The 24,765-nt window shown below is 40.1% G+C and overlaps 1 protein-coding gene across 1 annotated transcript in view; it reads right to left on the bottom strand.

The window, feature by feature from the left end:
- si:ch211-198m17.1 (mucin-2) overlaps positions 1 to 24,346 on the bottom strand; it is a 49,774-nt gene extending 25,428 nt beyond the window's left edge. The window contains exon 1 of the mRNA XM_061905477.1: positions 24,167 to 24,346. Within this exon, the coding sequence (XP_061761461.1) occupies positions 24,167 to 24,218 (52 nt within the window). The 5' untranslated portion in view covers positions 24,219 to 24,346. The remainder of the gene's footprint in view (positions 1 to 24,166) is intronic.
- Between the last annotated feature and the right edge of the window lie 419 nt (positions 24,347 to 24,765).

Below are 24,765 nucleotides of genomic sequence, written 5' to 3'. Positions count from 1 at the left end.
GTATTATTAGGTCCATCAGTGCTAAATATTATAAACTTATCATTTTCCTCGGGCACTGTTCCCGTTGCATTCAAAAAAGCGGTTATTCATCCTCTCCTTAAAAGACCTAACCTCGATCCTGACCTCATGGTAAACTACCGACCGGTGTCTCACCTTCCCTTTATTTCGAAAATCCTCGAAAAAATTGTTGCAGAGCAGCTAAATGAGCACTTAGCGTTTAACAATCTATGTGAAACCTTTCAATCCGGTTTCAGGGCAAATCACTCGACTGAGACAGCCCTCGCAAAATTGACTAATGATCTATTGCTAACGATGGACTCTGATGCGTCATCTATGTTGCTGCTCCTCGATCTTAGCGCTGCTTTCGATACCGTCGATCATAATATTTTATTAGAGCGTATCAAAATACGAATTGGTATGTCAGACTCAGCCCTGTCATGGTTTAACTCTTATCTTACTGATAGGATGCAGTGCGTCTCCTATAACAGTGTGACCTCGGACTATGTTAAGGTAACGTGTGGAGTTCCCCAGGGTTCGGTCCTTGGCCCTGTACTCTTCAGCATCTACATGCTGCCGCTAGGTGACGTCATACGCAAATACGGTATTAGCTTTCACTGTTATGCTGATGACACCCAACTTTACATGCCCCTAAAGCAGACCAACACGCCGGACTGTAGTCAGTTGGAAGCGTGTCTTAATGAAATTAAACAATGGATGTCCGCTAACTTTTTGCAACTTAATGCCAAAAAAACGGAAATGCTGATTTTCGGTCCTGCTAGACACCGACCTCTATTTAATAATACAACTTTAACATTTGACAACCAAATAATAAAACAAGGTGACTCTGTAAAAAATCTGGGTATTATCTTCGACCCAACTCTCTCCTTTGAGTCACACATTAAAAGCGTTACTAAAACGGCCTTCTTTCATCTCCGTAATATCGCTAAAATTCGCTCCATTTTGTCCACTAAAGACGCCGAGATCATTATCCATGCGTTTGTTACGTCTCGTCTCGATTACTGTAACGTATTATTTTCGGGTCTCCCCATGTCTAGCATTAAAAGATTACAGTTGGTACAAAATGCGGCTGCTAGACTTGACAAGAACAAGAAAGTTTGATCATATTACGCCTGTACTGGCTCACCTGCACTGGCTTCCTGTGCACTTAAGATGTGACTTTAAGGTTTTACTACTTACGTATAAAATACTACACGGTCTAGCTCCAGCCTATCTTGCCGATTGTATTGTACCGTATGTCCCGGCAAGAAATCTGCGTTCAAAAGACTCCGGCTTATTAGTGATTCCTAGAGCTCAAAAAAAGTCTGCGGGCTATAGAGCGTTTTCCGTTCGGGCTCCAGTACTCTGGAATGCCCTCCCGGTAACAGTTCGAGATGCTACCTCAGTAGAAGCATTTAAGTCTCATCTTAAAACTCATCTGTATACTCTAGCCTTTAAATAGACCTCCTTTTTAGACCAGTTGATCTGCCGCTTATTTTCTTTCTCCTATGTCCCCCCCTCCCTTGTGGAGGGGGTCCGGTCCGATGACCATGGATGAAGTACTGACTGTCCAGAGTCGAGACCCAGGATGGACCGCTCGTCGGGACCCAGGATGGACCGCTCGCCTGTATCGGTTGGGGACATCTCTACGCTGCTGATCCGCTTGAGATGGTTTCCTGTGGACGGGACTCTCACTGCTGTCTTGGAGCCACTATGGATTGAACTTTCACAGTATCATGTTAGACCCGCTCGACATCCATTGCTTTCGGTCCCCTAGAGGGGGGGGGGTTGCCCACATCTGAGGTCCTCTCCAAGGTTTCTCATAGTCAGTTGTCACTGGCGTCCCACTGAATGTGAATTCTCCCTGCCCACTGGGTGTGAGTTTGCCTTGCCCTTTTGTGGGTTCTTCCGAGGATGTTGTAGTCGTAATGATTTGTGCAGTCCTTTGAGACATTTGTGATTTGGGGCTATATAAATAAACATTGATTGATTGATTGATTGATATATATATAAACGTTTGGGAACTGAGCAGACCAATTTTTGAAGCTTTTTATGTGGAATTATCATTCTTGCTTGAAGTACAGCTTAAGTTGTTCAACATTCCGGGGTCTCCGTTGTCGTATTTTAAGCTTCATAATGCGCCTCAAATTTCCAATGGGTCTGCACTACAGGCATGCCAGTCTAGTACCTGCAATGCTGTTGTAACATGTACAGAATGTGGCTTGGCGAGGGGTGTCTATGAAAAAGACGTTGTCTGGATGGCAACATATTTGCTCCAAAACCTGTATGTACCTTTCAGCATTAATGGTGCCTTCACAGATGTGTAAGTTACCCATTTCTTGGGCACTAATGCACCCCTATACCATCACAGATGCTGGCTTTTGAACTTTGCGTCTAGAACACTGAATCATCCGAAGGACATGACGTCTACAGTTTCCCAAAAACAATTTGAAATGGGGACTCGTCAGACCACAGAACACTTTTGAAATCCCTAAATTCCTTGCAATAGCTCGTTGACAAAGTATCTTAAACGGTTAGACAATTTGCTCACGCATTTGTTCCCAAAGTGGTGACTCTCGCTCCATCCTTGTTTGTGAATGACTGAGCATTTCATGGAATCTGCTTTCATACCCAATCATGGCACCCACCTGTTCCCAATTACCCTGGTCACCTGTGGGATGTTCCAAATAAGTTTTTGATGCCCCAACAAAGATCCTAACTCATTTTCCTTCTATGCCACATCAATATGGAATGCACTCCCAACAGGAGTAAAAGAAAGTGCATCTCTATCCTCTTCCAAAACCGCACTAAAAGAAAACCTACAGGCAGCTAAAACCCTAGTTTAACCCCCTGCCCCCACCACATCCTACCTCCCCGGATTGTAAATAATCAAATGTAAATACTTGTTCTCATGCTTTCTGAGCTCACTATGTTCAATGTCAATCAATCAACGTTTATTTATATAGCCCCAAATCACAAATGTCTCAAAGGACTGCACAAATCATTACGACTTCAACATCCTCGGAAGAACCCACAAAAGGGCAAGGAAAACTCACACCCAGTGGGCAGGGAGAATTCACATCCAGTGGGACGCCAGTGACAATGATGACTATGAGAAACCTTGGAGAGGACCTCAGATGGGGACCGAAAGCAATGAATGTCGAGCGGGTCTAACATGATACTGTGAAAGTTCAATCCATAGTGGCTCCAACACAGCCGCGAGAGTTCAGTTCAAGCGGATCCAAGACACAGTTCACTGCTCGCTGTACATATCCTACGAAGTGAGACCTACACTGTTACAATGTCCATTTCTCAGGTGATAAACTTTGTATGATGACTGAAATATGCTGATAGCAACCTAACCTACCCCCCCACAAATTTTCCATCGTATTTTTAATATATGTGAGCAAACGCCAAAACTCCTTGAGCATTCAGTGGCGCACATGCGAGCGACAGCTGACGTGCACACTGTAATGCGCTTATCTTTTTATTCGATTTTGTGCGCGGCCTAGATTGGCCGTGCGAGTAGTGTGCAATTGCAGACGCGTACCTTAGAGGGAACGTTGCCCCCACACCCCTTCCACATCCCATCTCCCGGATGGGATGTGGAATGTATATACTCTGATGATTAATTGTACCATGAATTGATTAACGTGGACCCCGACTTAAACAAGTTGAAAAACTTATGCGGGGGCTACCATTTAGTGGTCTATTGTACAGAATATGTACTGTACTGTGCAATCTACTAATACAAATTTCAAACCAAAATGAGCATTCCTCAACATTCTCAGTTTTTTCCCACTTGTGCCAGCTTTTTTGAAACATGTTGCAGAGATCAATTTCCAAATGAGCTAATATTTGCAAAAAAAAACAGTTTACCAGTTCGAATGCTAAGTATATTGTCTTTGCAGTGTATTCAATGGAATATAAGTTGAAAAGTATATCCAAATCATTGTATTCTATTTAGTAATCCTGTCCAGACTGCAGACTTGCAGGCACTCAGACAACGTTTATGTGACTGTATTGGTACCGACTGGGAGAAATCAACACACCCACTAATTAAATCAGCACAGGCATTTTTATATCTAAACATTTTTAATCAGACTTTTTTTTGTGTCTGTAAAGATTCCACTTCTCTTATATAACATGTACAAAGAAAAAAAACTTGTCCCTGCTGTTTGAGTAACAAGCACAATAGTACCGGTATACAAAACAACTCTGCAGACAGACATTAAACATGTTTAAGTGTTGGTCAACATTATTTTACAGTACCTCAAATTCAACCTGCATATTAATGTATTTTTATTCAATATTAGACACAAAATTTGCTTTTTAAAAACTCCACACTGTGGGTCACCGCTTGCCATTTGCCAAAGCACTGGTGAGAAGCAATGATGTGTAAAAGTACTTAAATAATACAAATAATAATTTACTATTTGAAAGTTTTCTTCAACTTGAAATAAGTCGTGTAGTATTCACTACACCAATTATACTTTGTTCATTGCAAAATGTTTGTGATGACAAGCCAAAAAACAAAATAATTTTGAGAGGAAAAAAAGTTATCTTTACTCCACGTAAACGTAACTACAAAACGTACTGGAAAAAGAAAAAAACCTGTGGCTTTAAAACCAGGTACGGACCGTAGCGTGGTTTACGTGCAAAATAGCCTCTAGTAAACACAAATAGAGATGTGAACAAAATGATTGTTGTGAGCTGTTAGCATATATTACCCTGATCAAACATGGTGGAAATGTCTTTTACAAGATACTGCAAAAGTAAAATGTAGGGATGCAACGATACTCACTATAAATCCTGCAGGGGACAATCCGCTTTAATATAAAAAGAAAAAAAGTTTATTAATCGACATCGGATGTTATGAGAAGAAAAATACGTGATTTTTTTTATTTTTTTTTGCCGTTTTGCCCATCACTATATTCGATGTAAAAAGTGGTAGTACATCAGTTAAGGAATATAGGGGGCGGGGGATTCTCTTGTCTGTTTGAAATATCGTGTAAATTCTTTCATAACATGTTCTGTCCGAGTCCTCAATTACCGAATGATTATCAGGCTGCATATTACATTTTATTAATAGGGAAATTTAAAACATTCAAATCAAAATGCAGACCATTACCTTGTACAACATGTCATTTACAGATTATCAGAAACATTTTTGTTAGGTAGTAACATCGTAGATTACATTACCAAACATATTTGAAAATCAAAGCATGATAGCTACAATCCACATTTTGTGTTAATCATGGGTGAAACTATCTAAACATGGAAGTGTAGTTCCTCCTCTGAATGCAAGTGCTCCTACAGCGGGAATACAAATTCTATATTCCAACAAAAAATCTAGCAAGACACCAACGCACTGCAGGTATTTTTTTTTCTTATTTTCACTAAAAGCGTATTTATCCTTTTTGTTTTGTGCTGTTTCAAAAAAGCATACATATATACATATATATATATATATATATATATATATATATATATATACACATGTGTGTGTGTGTGTATATACCAAGACAGTGTAATAAACACAATTATGTATGTTCAGTATAGTATAATGCATCAATATAGCTATAGTGGGGAATTTACTGCACTTTTTTTTATTATTCATAGTAGTTGTAATAGCCCTTACTTCCATGTAACACACATTAATATACAGTCATTAAAAATATTCATGTAAATTAAATTTGTTTTGAGTATTTTTATGTATTGCGCCAATGATTGATATAAATAGATATGTTTTAATGCCAATTATGACAGTCATAAAATAGATGATTAACTTCTATAAAATAATCAAAAAAATTAATCATAGTAGATGTCAGTGTTTGGTTGCCTTGCTGAAGTAATAATTAAGAGTGGGCTGTCTTGTCATTGAGGACTTATCCTCCAGCAGGATTATCCCCTGCAGACACAAAAGGGATGACTGGGTCTAAGGTCGCCTGCACACACGTTCAGGAGGATGCGGATCAGAAGGTCCGGCTTTACCCACAATGCATTTGGTTGGGCCTTCCAGCCTTTTTGACACCCAACGTCTACCTTTGTCTCCACGTGGTACAACAGCATGTCACTATGGCGAAGTCGACACATGACTGCGGCGAAATCTACGCTTGTGTGCCTTCTGCTGTTTATTTAAAGGGGAACATTATCACCAGACCTATGTAAGCGTCAATATATACCTCGATGTTGCAGAAAAAATTACCATATATTTTTTCAACCGATTTCCGAACTCTAAATGGGTGAATTTTGGCGAATTAAACGCCTTTCTATTATTCGCTCTCAGAGCGACGAAGCACAACGTGACGTCACCTAGGGAGTCAGTCCGCCATTTTCTCAAACACATTACAAACATCGACGTGACGTCACCTAGGTAGTCAGTCCGCCATTTTCTCAAACACATTACAAACAGCGAGTCTAATCAGCTCTGTTATTTTCGACTGTTTTCCGTACCTTGGAGACATCATGCCTCGTCGGTGTGTTGTCGGAGGGTGTAACAACACGATCAGGGCGATCAAGGCTGGATTCAAGTTGACTTACGTGGAGTGTGCTTCGATTAGCCCGGCATGCTAATCGATGCAAACATGCTATTTAGGCTAGCTGTATGTACATTTGTAGCTATATTTGCATCCAGCCTTTCTCGCCACCCACTTTTAATGCCAAACAAAAAATTACCGATCGACGGATTTAAGTTGCTCCAGTGTCACAAGATGCGAAAGTCCCGATCGTTTGGTCTGCACATTTTACCGGCGATGCTAAGGCAGACATGGCACAGAGATGTATGGATATCCTGCAGATGCATTTCCAACGATAAAGTCAACGAAATCACAAAGGTGAGTTTTGTTGATGTTATGACTTATGTGCTAATCAGACATATTTGGTCGCGGCATGACTGCCAGCTAATCGATGCTAACATGCTATTTAGGCTTGCTGTATGTACATTTGTAGCTATATTTGCATCCAGCCTTTCTCTCCACCCACATTTAATGCCAAACAAACACTTACTATCGACAGATTTAAGTTGCTCCAGTGTCACAAGATGCGAAAGTCCCGATCATTTGGTGTGCACATTTTACCGGCGATGCTAAGGCAGACATGGCACAGAGATTTATAGACATCCTGCGACACTCAATCGAAGGCGATCGCCGAATAGCGTCAATAGCTATTCGCTCAATAGCTTCAGTTTCTTCTTCAGTTTTGTTTTCGTTATCTGCCTACACATACTCCAACCATCCGTTTCAACACATGCGTAATCTGTTGAATCACTTAAGCCGCTGAAATCATAATGTCGCTATATCTTGCTGGCATCACTAAATGACGTCACAGAAAATGGACGATGGATTTAAAGATAGCGAAAATCAGGCACTTTAAAGCCTTTTTTCGGCATATTCCATGATGGGTAAAATTTTGAAAAAAAACTTCAAAAACTAAAATAAGCCACTGGGAACTGATTTTTATTGGTTTTAACCCTTCTGAAATTATGATAATGTTCCCCTTTAAATTTGATTTAAGTGGCACTTAAGTCCTTATTCTGCTGGAGGCAGCGTCACACAGACTCCTGCAGTCAGTGATGATGATTAACGCACATGTGGGGGACCCATGCTACAACACATTTGACCATGTTAAGTTAAAATCCCAACGATCGTCACACAGACACTCGGTGTGGTGAAATTTGTCTTGTTGGACTTCTTCTAGTTCTTCCACACAAAACACCTCCAAGCATGCCTTGATGGACTTTGCCATGTGCACTGGGAACACAAAAAGGGGTTCCCCTTAAAGGGGAACATTATCACCAGACCTATGTAAGCGTCAATATATACCTTGATGGTGCAGAAAAAAGACCATCTATTTTTTTAACCGATTTCCGAACTCTATATGGGTGAATTTTGGCGAATTAAACACCTGTTTATCACGCTGGAGGCGATGACGTCAGAATGTGACGTCGCCGAGGTAACACACCCACCATTTTCATTTTCAACACATTACAAACACCGGGTCTCAGCTCTGTTATTTTCCGTTTTTTGACTATTTTTTGGAACCTTGGAGACATCATGCCTCGACGGTGTGTTGTCAGAGGGTGTAGTAACAACACTAACAGGGAGGGATTCAAGTTGCACCACTGGCCCCAAGATGCGAAAGTGTCTGCCGCCAGACCCCCATTGAATGTGCCAGAGTGTCTCCACATTTTACCGGCGATGCTAAGGCAGACATGACACAGAGATGTGTGGATAACCTGCAGATGCATTTGCAACTATATTACGTTTCCTTCCACCCACATTTAATGCGAAAAAAACACTTACCAATCGACAGATTTAAGTTGCTCCAGTGTCACGAGAAGCGAAAGTCCTGATCGTTTGGTCCGCACATTTTACCGGCGATGCTAACGCAGCTATTCGGCCATGCTATGGCTATGAATAGCATCAATAGCTATTCGCTCAATAGCTTCAGTTTCTTCTTCGATACTTTCAGACTCCAACCATCTATTTCAATACATGCGTAATCTGTTGAATCGCTTAAGTCGCTGAAATCTGAGTTTGAATCCGAGCTGATGTCACCATATCTTGCTGTGGTATTCCAATTGTTTGTTTACATTGGCAGCACTGTGTGACGTCACAGGGAAATGGCCAGTGTCTTCGCAGAGAGGCGAAATAAGGCACTTTAAAGCTTTATTTAGGGATATCCCGAGACCGGTAAAATTTTGCAAAAAACTTCAAAAAATACAACACGCCACTGGGAACTGATTTTTATTGTTTTTAACCCTTTTGAAATTGTGATAATGTTCCCCTTTAAGTGTTATGCATACATTAATGAATGTAACATAACATGTCTTAAGATGCGCAACGAAGCTCAAAGGACACCCTGCTATCGAATGAGAGCAAACATGTCCTCCATCCTGACATTTAAAAGGGGTGTAGCCCCACTCCCCCAAGCCACTTCATAAAATGCTGGTTGGCGCCAGACGGCCACAAACATTTTCTTCAACTATTGTCCTGCAGAGAGTCACATGACTAAACGTCTTCATTTAGAAGACAGCCGTAGCAAGGCCAGAATGCAAATACAACTTGAGTGTTTACTGTATATTATTATGTTTTATGTACAGTGTTCTCTTTACTGCAATATCAGTTCATTGTGGATTTTAAAGTTGAGTACATTGATATTTGAGTACCCATTTAAGTTTTCATGTTAAAATTACAGCTTGAGAATTGTCTAAGTGTTGGGGGCCTTAAAATGACTTCAAATACAATAATATAGAACCCATACTTAGCAGAAATTGGCTTACCGCGGGGGGTTCTGGAACTAACCCCTGCAATAATCGAGGGAATAGGACAATGGAAAATGTGTTTGATAAAACTTTCAATATTTTTTTTTATTTCTTATCCTCCTCGGAAGAAAGTGGCACTTGCTCTCTGGTAACTGAACAAAAAAGGAAAAGTCACCTCAATGGTATGGCTGTTTTTTTTTTTTCCAAAGGGACCGTAGTAAGACTAATGTGGTCTGTAAACTATGCAAGGCGCTCGCCCCACCAAGGTTGGATAATATCACACCACCTTAGTTGCGCTCACCCTTTAGAGCAGTGGTCCTCAACCTTTTTGTAGCTGCGGACCAGTCAACGCTTGAAAATTTGTCCCACGGACGGGGGTTTTTTTTTTTTCCCCTAAAAAAATACAATCATGTGTGCTTACGGACTGTATCCCTGCAGACTGTATTGATCTATAATGTATATATTGTGTTTTTGTTGATTTAATTTCTTGTGCGGCCCGGTTCCAATCGGTTGGGGACTACTGCTTTAGAGCATAGCTGTAACATCCTAGCACTAAACCTGCAGAAAATAGTTATTCTCAGGTTTTTCTAGGGTTACATTCCATATCTATTGTTTTCTCAAAACTATTCTCAAAACTATCTACTTGCTAATTTAAAATGTGTTTGTTTATGTCATGTTTGGTTACTTTGTGTTGTAACATATGTATATCTACACTTTTGTTAAAATGTAATAAACATTCTTCAATAGCTTGGATATTTTACATTAGTTCTGGCCGATACAACAAATGTGGGTATCGATCCATACTAAGTAGTTACAGGGGCAGTATCGGCCAAACCAATGCTGATACTGATACTCTCAGCGTTCCAAGATCATTGAATGATTCCAGTTTTGATTACTATTATACTCAACAAAACTATAATCACAACTTTTTTGTTTTTGCTTCCATTTTTCATGACTCAAAGATCAAAAACTTTTACTATATACACAAAATTCCTATTCCTCTCAAATATTGGTCTCAAAACTGTGTTAGTGAACACTTCTTCTTTGCCAAGATAATCCATACCACCTCACAGGTGTGTTATTTCAAGATGCTGATTAAACAGCATGAATATTGCACAGGTGTGCCTTAGGCTGCCCACAATAAAGGCCACTCTGAAATCCGGTGTTTTGCTTTATTGGGGCTCTGGGGGGTCAGAAAAGCAGTCGGTATCTGGTTTAACTATTATTTGCCTCACAAAGTGCATGCAACACATCTCCTTCGCATAGACTTGATCAGGTTGTTGATTGTGGCCTTTGGAATGTTGGTCCACTTCTCTTCAATGGCTGTGCGAAGTTGCTGGATATTGGCAGGAACTGAAACACGCTGTCGTATACGCCTATCCACAGCATCCCAAACATGTTCAATGGGTGACATGTCCGGTGAGTATGCTGGCCATGCAAGAACTGGGATGTTTTAAGCTGCCAGGAATTGTGTACAGATCCTTGCAACATGGGGCCATGCATTGTCATGCTGTAACATGAGGTGATGGTCTCGGGGGAATGGCAAAACAATGGGCCTCAGGATCTCCACTGTTTTTCTGTGCATTCAAAATGCCATCAATAAAATGCACTTGCGTTCGTTGTCCATAACATACTGCTGCCCATACCATAACCCCTGCCCCACCATAGGCCACGCGATTCACAACGTTGACATCAGCAAAGCGCTCTCCCAAATGACGCCACACATGATGTCTGCCATCTGCCCTGAACAGTGAAAACCGAGATTCGTCCGTGAATAGAACACCTCTCCAACATGCCAGACGCAGTCAAATGTGAGCATTTGCCTGCTCAAGACGGTTATGAAGACGAACTGCAGTCAGGTCAAGACCCCGATGAGGACGACGGCCATGCAAATGAAATTCCTGAGACTTTCTCACAGTTTGGGCAGAAATTTTTTGGTTATGCAAACCAAATGTTGCGACAACTGTCGGCATGGCTGATCTCAAGACGATCAGGGAGGTGAACATGCTGGTGTGGTTACACAAAGTTTGCGGTTGTGAGGCTGGTTGGATGTACTGCCAAATTCTTTGAAGCACCTTTGAAGATGGCTTATGGCAGAGAAGTGAACATTCAGTTCATGGGCAACAGCTCTGATGGACATTCCTGCAGTCACCATTCCAACTGCACGCTCCCTTAAAACTTGTGACATTTGTGGCATTATGCTGTGTGATAAAACTGCACATTTCAGAGTGGGATGTATTGTCTAGGCAAAGTAGGAGTGCTCACTAACAAAGATTTAGACATCTTTTGAACAAGATTGGAGAGGAATAGGTATTTTGTGTATATAGTAAAAGGTTTTGGATCTTTATGTTTAACTCATGAAAAATGGGAGCAAAAACAAAAGAGTTGTGTTTATTTTTGTTCAGTGTATAATCAGACAAAAACACAGGATGATGGTGTACCAATATAAATGAAATATACAAATTATTTCATTACTCCCTATTTTATACAACATTTTGAGCAAAAATTAAGTCAGTAATAAAAAAAAAAACTACACATTAGCAAAATACAATTGGCTCTGATTTAAATCCTTTGGTATTTGTACTTAAAGTCATCATGCGTCCAGAGACTTATTTTGGGGTTGGAAAACCATGACAAAAAGGACCAAAAATTATTTTTTGTGATACTCAAATGTTATCAGAATCAGACATACTTTATTAATCTCGAGGGGAAATAAACATTTTCAGCACAATCCCAGGCACAGAGCACCGGGACGGTCAAGCTTAACGGTGCCTTGGCTGAATGAGCGGGTATTGGACACCTCGGTCTCCTTGGACGTATCTTCGCTCATCCATGCGGACTGGACACTGGCCGAGAGTGGATTGGCGACTGAGAATGGAGTCGGCTCTCTTGGTTGCTTTGTTGGGTCTGCTCCTGTCTCTGGCCATGGTCCCTCCACCCCAGCAGACAATTGATCTATTCACTGTAGTATTAGCCATATACTGATACCATATTTGGTATTCTTACTGTTGGTATTTGCCCACCCCCGTATACATTGTATTACATTGTATTATATCTTCCTAAAGCAGAGCTTTTCAACTGGCCGCCCGCAGGCACAAAACCGTCCAAGGAATGACTATGAACCGGCCCCCGAATTCACTTCAAATCTTACAAATCTAACATTTTTGTAACAAATTCTTAAAAACACAATAGCATTTCTGTTGTATGGAGTGGACAATGGTAGCTCTTGCATTGGCATTTTAACCTTATACAGACCAGCATCAACAGCAATGGACACTTGTACTTTGCACAACTGTGCTGTTGTATCTGTAATTCTGACAAGATAAATAGACCAAAAACAAATGTTCACTGCAGAAGATGCTGGTTCTCAAAATGAGAATATTAGTGAAAGCATTCAGCACACCCGTCCTTAGCTTTCTGGAAATGTGGCCCCTCGAACACTTCAGTTGAATAGCTCTGTCCTAAGGTATGTAGTGTAGCATATTTAGCTATTCCTTTTCCTCCAGTGATAATACAGAAACTGTTTACTTGCTGACAGGGAGGCAAAGATTAGTGACTTAGCTGCTCGCTTGCTAGAGATTAGTCAAAATTTAGTTGAGGATGCGGTCGTTCTCTTGTCCCTGTCAAACTTGCGGGACACATCAAGAATGTGTCAACATGCATGGTGTCGATATGCCGATCATATTAAAAGCTTTATCATTCATATCATCTGTAATCGCACAACCTTACAACACTTTTAGTCAACCATGTGTATGTGACTTTTATACGGCCTTATTTTGATTTACAGACAGCGTATAATCGATGCCAACTTGCTTGTGGAAAATGTCATTTGGTTGCGAGTTGATTGCGGTAAAACTGTGGATTAGTCACAATAGTGCTTGACATATTTTATGATTTATACAACACAGTATTTGTATGGCCTTTAAAGGCCTACTGAAATGAGATGTTCTTATTTAAACGGGGATAGCAGGTCCATTCTATGTGTCATACTTGATCATTTTGCAATATTGCCATATTTTTGCTGAAAGGATTTAGTAGAGAACATCGACGATAAAGTTCGCAACTTTTGGTCGCTAATAAAAAAGCCTTGGCTTTACCGGAAGTAGCAGACGATGACGTCACCGGTGTGAGGGCTCCTTACATCCTCACATAGTTTATAATGGGAGCCTCCAGCAGCAAGAGTTATTCGGACCGAGAAAACGACAATTTCCCCATTAATTTGAGCGAGGATGAAAGATTGGTGAATGAGGATATTGATAGCGAAGGACAAGACAAAAAATAAATAAATAGATAAAGTTTTTAAAAAAAATGCGATTGCATTGGAATGTTTTTAGACACATTTACTAGGATAATTCTGGGAAATCCCTTATCTTTCTATTGTGTTGCTAGTGTTTTAGTGATTTAAATAGTGCCTGATAGTCGGAGGGGTGTGTCCACGAGTGTGTTGACGCCAGTCTCTGAGGGAAGTCACGGCAGCTGCATGGACGGCGCAAGCTCTGCAGATCTACGGTAAGAGGCGACTTTTTACCACAATTTTCTCACCGAAACCTGCCGGTTGACAACAATGTTCGCTTGACCGCTCTGATCCATAGTAAAGCTTCGCCTTAAACAAGAAAACACCGTGTGTTTGTGTGGCTAAAGGCTAAAGCTTCCCACCTCCATCTTTCAACTTTGACTTCTCCATTATTAATTGAACAAATTGCAAAAGATTCAGCAACACAGATGTCCAGAATACTGTGTAATTGCGCGATGAAAAGAGACAACTTTTAGCCGCAAGTGTTGTTGCGCTAATATGTCCCCTCTAACCCGAGACATCACGCGCACGCGTCATCATTCCGCAACGTTTTCAACAGGAAACTCCGCGGGAAATTTACAATTGTAATTTACTAAAGTGGCCGTATTGGCAATGTTGCAATGTTAATATTTCATCATTGATATATAAACTATCAGACTGCGTGGTCGGTAGTAGTGGGTTTAAGTAGGCCTTTAACTCAGTCAGTGCAAACACTAACAACTTGACTGACCTCGGTTTTTTCAAACTTATTCCACCTCGTGCTTCATACTGGAAAAAACAAAGGATGCCAATTTTAGTTGTACACCTGCATTGGCCTTCTGTAACTATCGTTTACGCTCTGAGTATGTGAGCGAGCACGTATTTGACTTCTCTCAAAGCGACAGATGGCTGAGTCGCACGACCTCTGCACATATCATATCCAATTAAAGCCGGTCCAGCCAGCCAGCGCGGCGTGACTGTGGGGTCCTACTGCACGCCGTGTGTAAACGACGACAACGATGCATACAAAGAGGCCTGTCAGGTAGCCAGGAGGAAGTCATGAAGGCCATGAGTAGAAGTAAGAAGCAGAACTGAAAGTGAGGAAGACACAATGGCGCTTTAAGAGAAGGCTAGCTAGTGTGGCGCCACTTCAAACGTCCTCGGTCACGCTCGGACCTTGAAGCCTCCAAGGCTGTCCAGAACTCCTGCCCATGAGCACACTTGTGACAGGAAACGCTCCAAAGAGGCCAGCCGGCCTTCCTAAAGGGACAGCAACATGGACACTCTGCCATAATTGCAGAGCCTTTCAGCACATGATGAGCCCTCCATTTTTAACCAAGCACTATGTCATATTGCTTTGAAGGGTACCAAAAGAACTGATCAGTAACACTTTTTGGCACCCTTCTGCACCTCAATCAATGTTTCAGTACTTACTCAGTTATAGTGGTACCGTCACATTGTTTTACTATTTGACACGCAGGAATACGCATACAGTGCTGTTGGAATGTCACCTGCTTGTGTTTTTGTTCTTTCAATTGTAAAAGTACCAAACTATCAGAGCAGTACCCTTTTTGGCACCCTTCTGTTATGATAGACCCTGCACTTATATCAGTGCTTCTCAAGTGTTTTTTGGTACGTCTCCCCTGGGAAGAAGAAAACATTTCGACCCCACAACCTCCCACACTCTGCCATCAACTATAAATTGTATAATTTGTCTATAAAATTGTTATAAGTACACCTCTGCATACATTGTGTGCTTATTAACTAACATAAAAAATAAATTAAAAAATACATACAAAAAAACTTACAAATAACTTTATGAACATTGTTTTTTTTTTCTGTAACAGAAAATATTTAAAGTGCATACATTTGCCTAAAATTTAAAAATGTAATCCTTATTCAAACTACACACAATATGAACCAACTTGAATAATTTGGTAGTAAAAATGAAATAATTAAACTCAATAAATAAGAAATGTTAATTGATCAGCAACATTTAAGGGGAACTGAACTTTTTGGGGAATTTTGCCTGTCGTTCACAATCATGAAAGACATTACGAAGGATGTATTTTTTAATGCATTCTAACTTAATACTGATCAAAGGTCCGCTTACAATGCCTATAGAGCCACTCTTTTCTGCCTGAGAACTTTCAAATACCTCCTTTAGGGTTTTATATACATGATGTAAGTGTGCAGACGTCTAAAAACATTTTAAATTTACGTATTCATCATTTTAGGCATATGCAGCGCATTTATTTAAAATGCGCATCCCGTTTTCTTTGTTTTTCTTCATCACTGATTACTCACTGCAAACTTTATGAGAGCCAACATGATAAAACATCACTTACTGTACACGGTCTGCTGTCATTACAATGTCAATTGCTAGGATGTTCATATATTCTCGTTTAAATTAAAAATGACATAATCCTTGCGAAGAAAAGGAGGGAGTAGGGAAGTGAGGAAGCAGCAGACCACTCGATGTAAATATTGGCACACAAGCTTGTAATTACGGCGCCCCAATAAATAGTTTGTCTGTGTTAGTGCTTATAATATCAATGTCACTAATACTTGGTTAATATTTAAATCATGAAATGTAAATGGGGAATGATGAGCGGTTTTTGGATGGTTCTTTGGGTTTTATGGGCGGAATAGAGGACGCCCCATTGCCTCCACTTAAGCAAACTTTTATTTACATTTATTTACGAGCTGGAATGCATTATATAAAAAAATTGTCATCTTTCATAATGATTGTGAACAATAGGCAACATTCCGAAAAAGTGAAGTTCCTCGTTAACTCATTAATGAGCACAATGTATGAACCTTCAAAAAAATGCAATGAACAAGTTTTGTAGTGCACAACTTTTTGAAGCGGTGTTGAAAGGATGATACTGGTAAAGCATGTTCACACGTGCTCACCTTGGCATTGCACCATGGCGCCCCCCACTATTTGAGAATAATTGACTGATATCAATAACGAAAATAGGCAAAATTTTAGGTATGGTACACAAACTACTTAGTTTTTTGTTTTATACTAGATAAGGGCACCAAAACAACTGATATAGATGCATCATTTGTGATGATATTGCATATATTTTCTTTAAAAAGGCTAAACAATGTTTATACTTGCATTTAAAAATTAAAATGTTTTATCAATATTACCATAGTTTTTATTGTATCGTTTTGCTCAAATTTTCCTGTTTATTGTACTATTCAAAATTCTAGATACTTTTCCAATCCTTTTATTGACTTTATATTTATTTAAAACAACTAGCAACAAATCTAGCATCTTTTTGTGGTGTTATTGGAGGCTCTGCTCGTGTTTAGACTCTTTACCTCTGTTGCTGGATGTCCTCGACGAACAGCGAGAGCTGCAGCAAGCTCAACTGCTCCAACTTCATTATCTCTCCTTAAAAGTCGCCACTGTCCTTGTAATATTTGTACGTTGCACATTTTGTAGATAGCTGTCTGCAGGACAGGTATATCTCGAATATATTAAAATACGTCCACATCGCAGACATACTGCCTCCTTTCCAGACTTGCATGCGTATTTCTCACGTCATCACTCAACAGGTTTCACAGCTTTTGAATGGATCCCTATCGTCAATAACGTCTATATGCGCTAATAATAAGCTATAAGTAATATATGAAGATACTTTAATTACTAAGAAATACTGATTTTTAAAAAGAACAGAAATTACGTGTACGCTGTGTATGTACACGTGTCGGGTATAATGCATAAGTTTGTTGTTTTGGAAGTGAGTCGAAAATCTAAGCCGACAGAGCCAAGCGGATGCCCTTGTCTCCTCTACTTAACAGTCATTAATAGATAAGAACCTCCCAAATATCTTACACTATATTTCATCCATTCATACATTACATTCATTTAATTTTTTTTCACGTGAAAAAAAACTAATTTTTAAGGTGTGGCAGCTTTTATTTTGCCGTGGTGGGCAGCCACGATCAATAACACTACCAATTGAATTATGGAATATTAATTCAATACTCCTTGGTGATCCATAAAACTACAAGTACAGTAAATGTACACTACACAATATATTAGCTTTTTTTCCATATGTTAATGTCGTACAGGGTACTAGTACCTTCCGTACCAATTTTGCCACCCTACAATTACAAACCCCGTTTCCATATGAGTTGGGAAATTGTGTTAGATGTAACTACAAAGGGAATACAATGATTTGCAAATCATTTTCAACCCATTTTCAGTTGAATATGCTACAAAGACAACATATTTTATGTTCAAACTGATAAACATTATTTTTTTGGCAAATAATCATTAATTTTAGAATTTGATGCCAGCATTACGTGACAAAGAAGCTGGGAAAGGTGGCAATAAATACTGATAAAGTTGAGGAATGCTCATCAAACACTTATTTGGAACATCCCACGGGTGTGCAGGCTAATTGGGAACAGGTGGATGCCATGATTGGGTATAAAAACAGCTTCCCAATAAACGCTCAGTCTTCTACAAAAAAGGATGGAGCGAGGTACACCACTTTGTCCACAACTGCTTGAGCAAATAGTCACAGTTTAAGAACAACGTTTCTCATACTGCAATTGCAAGAAATGTAGGGATTTCACCATCTACAGTCCATAGTCCTACTCAGTGGCCTAGTGGTTAGTGTCCGCCCTGAGCTCGGTGGGTTGTGAGTTCTAATCCCGGCCGAGTCATACCAAAGACTATAAAAATGGGACTCATTCCTTTCCTGCTTGGCACTCAGCATCAAGGGTTGGAATTTGGGGTTAAATCACCAAAAATGATTCCCGGGCGCGGCACCGCTGCTGCCCACTGCTTCCCTCACCTCCCAGGAGGTGATCAAGGGTGATGGGTCAAATGCAGAGAATAATTTCGCCACACCAAGAGTGTGTGTGACACACTCTTGGTGACAATCATTGGTACTTTAATATCATCAAAAGGTTCAGAGAGTCTGGAGAAATTAGGCCTTTGTGTCCACAAAGTAGCACACTTCAGTACGATGCAAGTTAAGTGGAAAATGTCATACAGGGTACCAAAATAACACATTTTTGTCTCAGGTTCTGTTGTAAAATCCCTGAAATACTGTTAACATTCCAGTTTTTGCTTTTTTTCCATGTGTTAATGTTGTACAGGGTAATAGTACCTTCCGTACCAATGTTGTCACCCTACAGTTAGCTTTTGTGATGAGGTGGTACAGGCCTTTGTGTCCACAAAGTAGCACACTTCAGTACGATGCGAGTTAAGTGGAAAATGTCATACAGGGTACCAAAATAACAGATTTTTTTCTCAGGTTCTGTTGTAACATCGCTGAAATACAGATAACATTCCAGTTTTTGATTTTTTTCCCACGCGTTAATATCATAGAGGGGGTTACTAATATATAGCTCGGTTGGTATAGCTCGGTTGGTAGAGTGGCCGTGCCAGCAACTTGAGGGTTGCAGGTTCGATTCCCGCTTCCGCTATCCGAGTCACTGCCGTTGTGTCCTCGGGCAAGACACTTTACCCACCTGCTCTCAGTGCCACCCACACTGGTTTAATTGTAACTTAGATATTGGGTTTTCACTATGTAAAGCGCTTTGAGTCACTAGAGGAAAGCGCTATATAATATAATTCACTTCACTTCACTCTGTACCAATGTTGGCAGCCTACAGTTAGCTTTTGTGATGAGGTGGTACAGGCCTTTTTGTCCACAAAGTAGCACACTTCAGTACGATGCAAGTTCATTGGAAAATGTCGTAAAGGGTACCAAAATAACAGATTTGTCTCATGTTCTGTCATAACATTGCTGAAATACAGTTAACATACCATTTTTTGGCACCAGTTCTGCGATGCAAATGGCAGTATTTATGGGCTTCTCATGTAGTTAAATAAGTTTTTTTTTTTTTTTTTTCCAGGTAACACTGTTACCTGAAACATTACGATAACATTGCGATATTTCTGACTGTGCGTGTGTTTGTGTTATTAAGTGGGATATGAGGTAAAAAACCGTGATAAGTTATCACACAGGAAATCTGTTTAACTTTCAATACAAGACAGTAGGACTATGATCCAGGATGACAAAAAGACAGTTGAAAGACTACATACAGAGTAAGTATGAATGCTTTTAAGAATGATGTAAGTACAAAGTTAGGACATTGTGTCCAGTGAAAATGATATAGATGATGATGTACACAGACATTTTTTAAATACTTTCATGATCCTTTATGTCAAACATTGTCTATGGAAACAACTTACTAAAAAGCAAAAGAACAATCAACCTGAAAACATGCTTGTAACAATAAAAATACATTATATAGAACATGTATTATACAATGATCTATAAAAACAAAAAGTAAGATGGGGGGAAATTGTGGGGACAATAGGGGGATAAGACAGAGAGACAAAAACAACAACAAAACAACAACAGCAAATATGATATGTACACATGTGATAGTAAAGTGATAGCAAAGAAGCAGATAGTGAAATAAATAATACAGAAATGACAATGAACATTATTACACTACAAATGGAGCAATGCATATACCACTAGAAATAGCACTGTTGATAATGAATAGTAACAATAACTTACCTCTATTATCAAAAATACAATTGTTCCAATGCAACAATACATGTATGTAATCCATCCATCAATCCATTTTCTACCGCTTATTCCCTTTCGGGGTCGCAGGGGGCGCTGGCGCCTATCTCAGCTACAATCGGGCGGAAGGCGGGGTACACCCCGGACAAGTCGCCACCTCATCGCAGGGCCAACACAGATAGACAGACAACATTCACACTCACATTCACACACTAGGGCCAATTTAGTGTTGCCAATCAACCTATCCCCAGGTGCATGTCTTTGGAAGTGGGAGGAAGCCGGAGTACCCGGAGGGAACCCACTCATTCACGGGGAGAACATGCATGTATGTAATGATAGCTTGAAATAAAAAAGAAAGCAGATAAGCGGAGGGGAAGAAAAAAGCCAGCTATATTAACCTTGTAGATTGTTATAGTAACAATAGGTTAAGCTTTTTCAGTGTGACAGGTGATACCCAGTTTCCCCTAGGGCAACAACATTAATATGATTGATAAAACGTGATTTTATGCATGAGTATATGTACTTGTGTATGTACAGTATGTGTATATGTACTAGGGCTGGGCGATATATGAATATATACGATATATTGCGGGTTTGTCTCTGTGCGATATAGAAAATGACTATATCGTAATATTCGAGTATACGTTCTCGCGCAGTTGCTTTTAGCTTCGAGCATTACACTTCAGGCTCTTCTCACTCTTTCCTGTCTCGCCTCACAGACAAGCAGGCACACATTCTTACATACGTCACATACTGTCACGTCATACGTCACATACGTGTACAACCTCGCGCAACAGAGAGGTAGCAGCTAACGTAGCCGTACGAGTGGGAATACGAGAGAAAGAAGGTGCGGATCTGGTAACAAATGAATGAAGACTTAATTCCCAATAAAAACAGCAGGGGCTCCATCATCTGGCGGTGGTTCGGCTTCAAGTGGGAATATGTCGAACAGACAACCGTAATTTGTCAAGTGTGGGGCAAAAGTGCTACTATAAAAAGTAGCATTACTGCTAATATGTAGCATCATTTGAAAAGTCACTCGCTAGAGAATGAAGAGAATATCATAACGTTCGTCGTAACCTACCACATAGTGAAGGACGAATACTATTTGATTTCCTATTACGCAGCTCATTTTTATTTGACACTTAAAATGTCTCTGACAATCTTGCACTTTCTGTTTTGGAAATGACTTGAATGTTTGTGCCATTGCTTAATAACTTTAATAAATACACTTTTGGTCAATTGACTTAGTTGTGATTTCCATCTCTGCATGAACGTTTAAAAGTAGCATATATTAATGCAGTATGAAGAAGAATGTTTTAATGTATACAAATATAATCATACTGCTGTGATTATATGCATCAAGTGTTCATTCAAGGCCAAGGCAAAATATGGTAATATATATATCGTATATCGCGATATGGCCTAAAAATATTGCGGTATTAAAAAAAGGCCATATCGTCCAGCCCTAATATGTACTGTATGTATATATGTATGTTTGTACAGTAAAACATATAAAAACAAACTAACATTTGAGAAGAAGCTAGTAAATAATATCACTGTCAAATATTAAAACCACAGAACTATGTTATCTCTCCCGGCCACATAGAGACAAAAGATCGTTATTAGAATGACAAAAAATATTACATGAATTAATCTAGTGATTAAAAACATTACAAAAGTTACAAATTACAATAATGTTCTATTTTGGATATTTTAATAGGTCCTGAGCAAACTTTAGTGTGTAATAAAACCTGTTTTATTTTGTATGAAAATGTGTTAAGTTTATTAAATATTATAAATGGGCTCTTAGGATGATGCAATATATATATTATAATACATATGTAAGGCTTCACGGTGGCAGAGGGGTTAGTGTGTCTGCCTCACAATACGAAGGTCCTGCAGTCCTGGGTTCAATCCCAGGCTCGGGATCTTTCTGTGTGGAGTTTGCATGTTCTCCCCATGAATGCGTGGGTTCCCTCCGGGTACTCCGGCTTCCTCCCACTTCCAAAGACATGCACCTGGGGATAGGTTGATTGGCAACACTAAATGGTCCCTAGTGTGTGAATGTGAGTGTGAATGTTGTCTGTCTATCTGTGTTGGCCCTGCGATGAGGTCGCGACTTGTCCAGGGTGTACCTCGCCTTCCGCCCGATTGTAGCTGAGATAGGCGCCAGCGCCCCCCGCAACTCCAAAAGGGGATAAGCGGTAGATAATGGATGGATTACATATGTATAATAATCTGATTATTCATCGTCATTAATCACAGATTCTTTGAAGGGTTACATTTTTATGCAGGTCAATTACTTAAACAGGAGTGTTGTTACATATTAAAAGAGTGTTTGGAGATTCCTATCACTTTGAACTACTTTAAAGGCCTACTGAAACCCACTACTATCGACCACGAAGTCTGTTAGTTTATAAATCAATGATGAAATCTTAACATTGCAACACATGCCAATACGGCCGGTTTAGTTTGCCAAAATTGCAATTTTAAATTTCCCGCAAAGTGCCCTGTTGAAAACGTCGCGGAATTATGACGCGTGTGTTGACGCGTGCTTGTGACGTTATTAGTTGTAGCGGACATTTTATCCCAGCACCACTCACGGCTAAAAGTCGTCCGATTTAATCGCACAATATTCTGGACATCTGTATCGCTCAATCTTTTGCAATTTGTTCAATTAATAATGGATACTACAAAGAAGAATACATTTGGTGTATTTTGGCCGGCTGTTGCAACACAAACACAGCCGGTGTTTTTTTGTTTGTTGTGAAGCTTTAATATGGAACAGAGCGGTCAAGCGAACATGGTTCTCTACCACATGTCAACCGGCAGGTTTCGGTGAGAAAATTGGGTTAGTAAGTTGGCTCTTACCGTAAACATGAGCGTAGCTTGTGTCGTTCTTCCTGCAGCAGATGTCAAAGAGGCAGCTACGACTTTCTTGGCTCCTCCACGGCTTCACTCAGACACTGGCGGTCACCACACTCCTCCGACTTTCAGGTATGACTTTATAATCTCACTAAAACACTAGTAACACAATAATCAGATAAGGGTTTTTCCGGAATTATCCTAGTAAATGTGTCTAATAACATCTGAATCGCTCCTGCCTTCGTCTTTGTTTTGTTTTTTCTTCTAGTCCTTCACTCTCACTTTCCTCATCCACGTATCTTTCATCCTCGCTCCAATTAATGGGGAAATGTCGCTTTCTCGGTCAAAATCGCACACGCTGCTGGTGTGTATGATTGTAATCGATGTGCGGGGCTCTCACTCCGGTGACGTCACGCGCACGTCTGCTACTTCCGGTACAGGCAAGGCTTTTTTATTAACGACCAAAAGTTGCGAACTTTATCGTCGATGTTCTCTACTAAATCCTTTCAGCAAAAATATAGCAATATCGCGAAATGATCAAGTATGACACATAGAATGGACCTGCTATCCCCGTTTAAATAAGAAAATCTAATTTCAGTAGGCCTTTAAGTTGGAGTCTTTAATCTTGTTTTATGCAAATATAATGACAATAAGTCTTTAATCTTGTTGTATGCAAATATAATGACAAAGTCGATTCTATTCTAATGATTAAAAACATTACAAAAGTTAAAAAATAAATAATATTCTATTTTGGATATTTCAATAGGTCCTGAGCAAACTTTAGTGTGTAATAAAACTTATTTTATTTTGTATTAAAATGTGTTAAACTTAATAAATATTAGAATGGGCTCTTAGGGTGATGCAATATATATTATATACGTAAAATAATCTGATTATTAATCTTCATTAGTCACAGATTCTTTGAAGGGTTACATTTGTATGCACGTCAAGTACTTAAACAGGAGAGTCGTTGCATATTAAAAGAGTCTTTGGAGATTCCTATATCACTTTGAACTACTTTAATAATACACAGACTGTGATTAGTTTATGGATGACATAGTGTACTTGAAAGGCGAGACGAACAAACGCAAGAGTTTCGAACTATAAAAAGTGATGATAAACTAACGGTAAAATGTTCGGGAAATAAAGATATGTGAGCTTTATTCGACATAAAAAGTTAAGTTTACTCACCCTTGGCGGCGATAGACAGCAAAATAAAGCTGCTCAGACAGTGTAGAAGCATGGTTCCGGTTCTGGTAAACAATGAGTGAGCGGTGCCGGCGTGTAACGGTCCTGTTGGGCCGTGCTGGGCGTTCGCTGGCCGGGTGGAGGCTGCTTGAAGGCTGGCTGAAGGCTGCTTGCTGGCAGGACGGCAGCTACAGGTGCTTCTCTCCCACTCATGCGCGCAGCATTAAAGGCTTTGTTCGCTCGCCTCCCATTGGATCGTCTCCGCTGTCAATCATCATTAACAAGTGGCACGCCCCGCCTCCTTTGGCCAGTCCTGCCAAATGGCGCCGAGGCACACAAAACAGCTACTGTACAATCAAGTTCTATTTTTAAGCGATTGTTTTTTTTTTTCAGTCTTTCTCTCAGGCTCACGCAGCACTGCTGGGAAGGGAGGCCACAGGCGAGTTAGGCGATCCGCCGCCAAGGAAAAGCCGTTTCAGAACAAAACCAGACAATAAATCAGAGGTAGGCGACCCTCTCACGAGCTAGCGTTAGCCGGCTAGCTAGATGCTTCTGTTGGACACAACATTAGGGACACCTGCACACTGTCAACTGGGGATTTA

This window comes from Nerophis ophidion, linkage group LG07 (genome assembly GCF_033978795.1).
Source record: "Nerophis ophidion isolate RoL-2023_Sa linkage group LG07, RoL_Noph_v1.0, whole genome shotgun sequence".
NCBI classification, from domain to species: Eukaryota; Metazoa; Chordata; class Actinopteri; order Syngnathiformes; family Syngnathidae; genus Nerophis; species Nerophis ophidion.
Note: the sequence above shows the minus strand (reverse complement) of the source record. Positions and strands in the feature narration are given on the sequence as shown.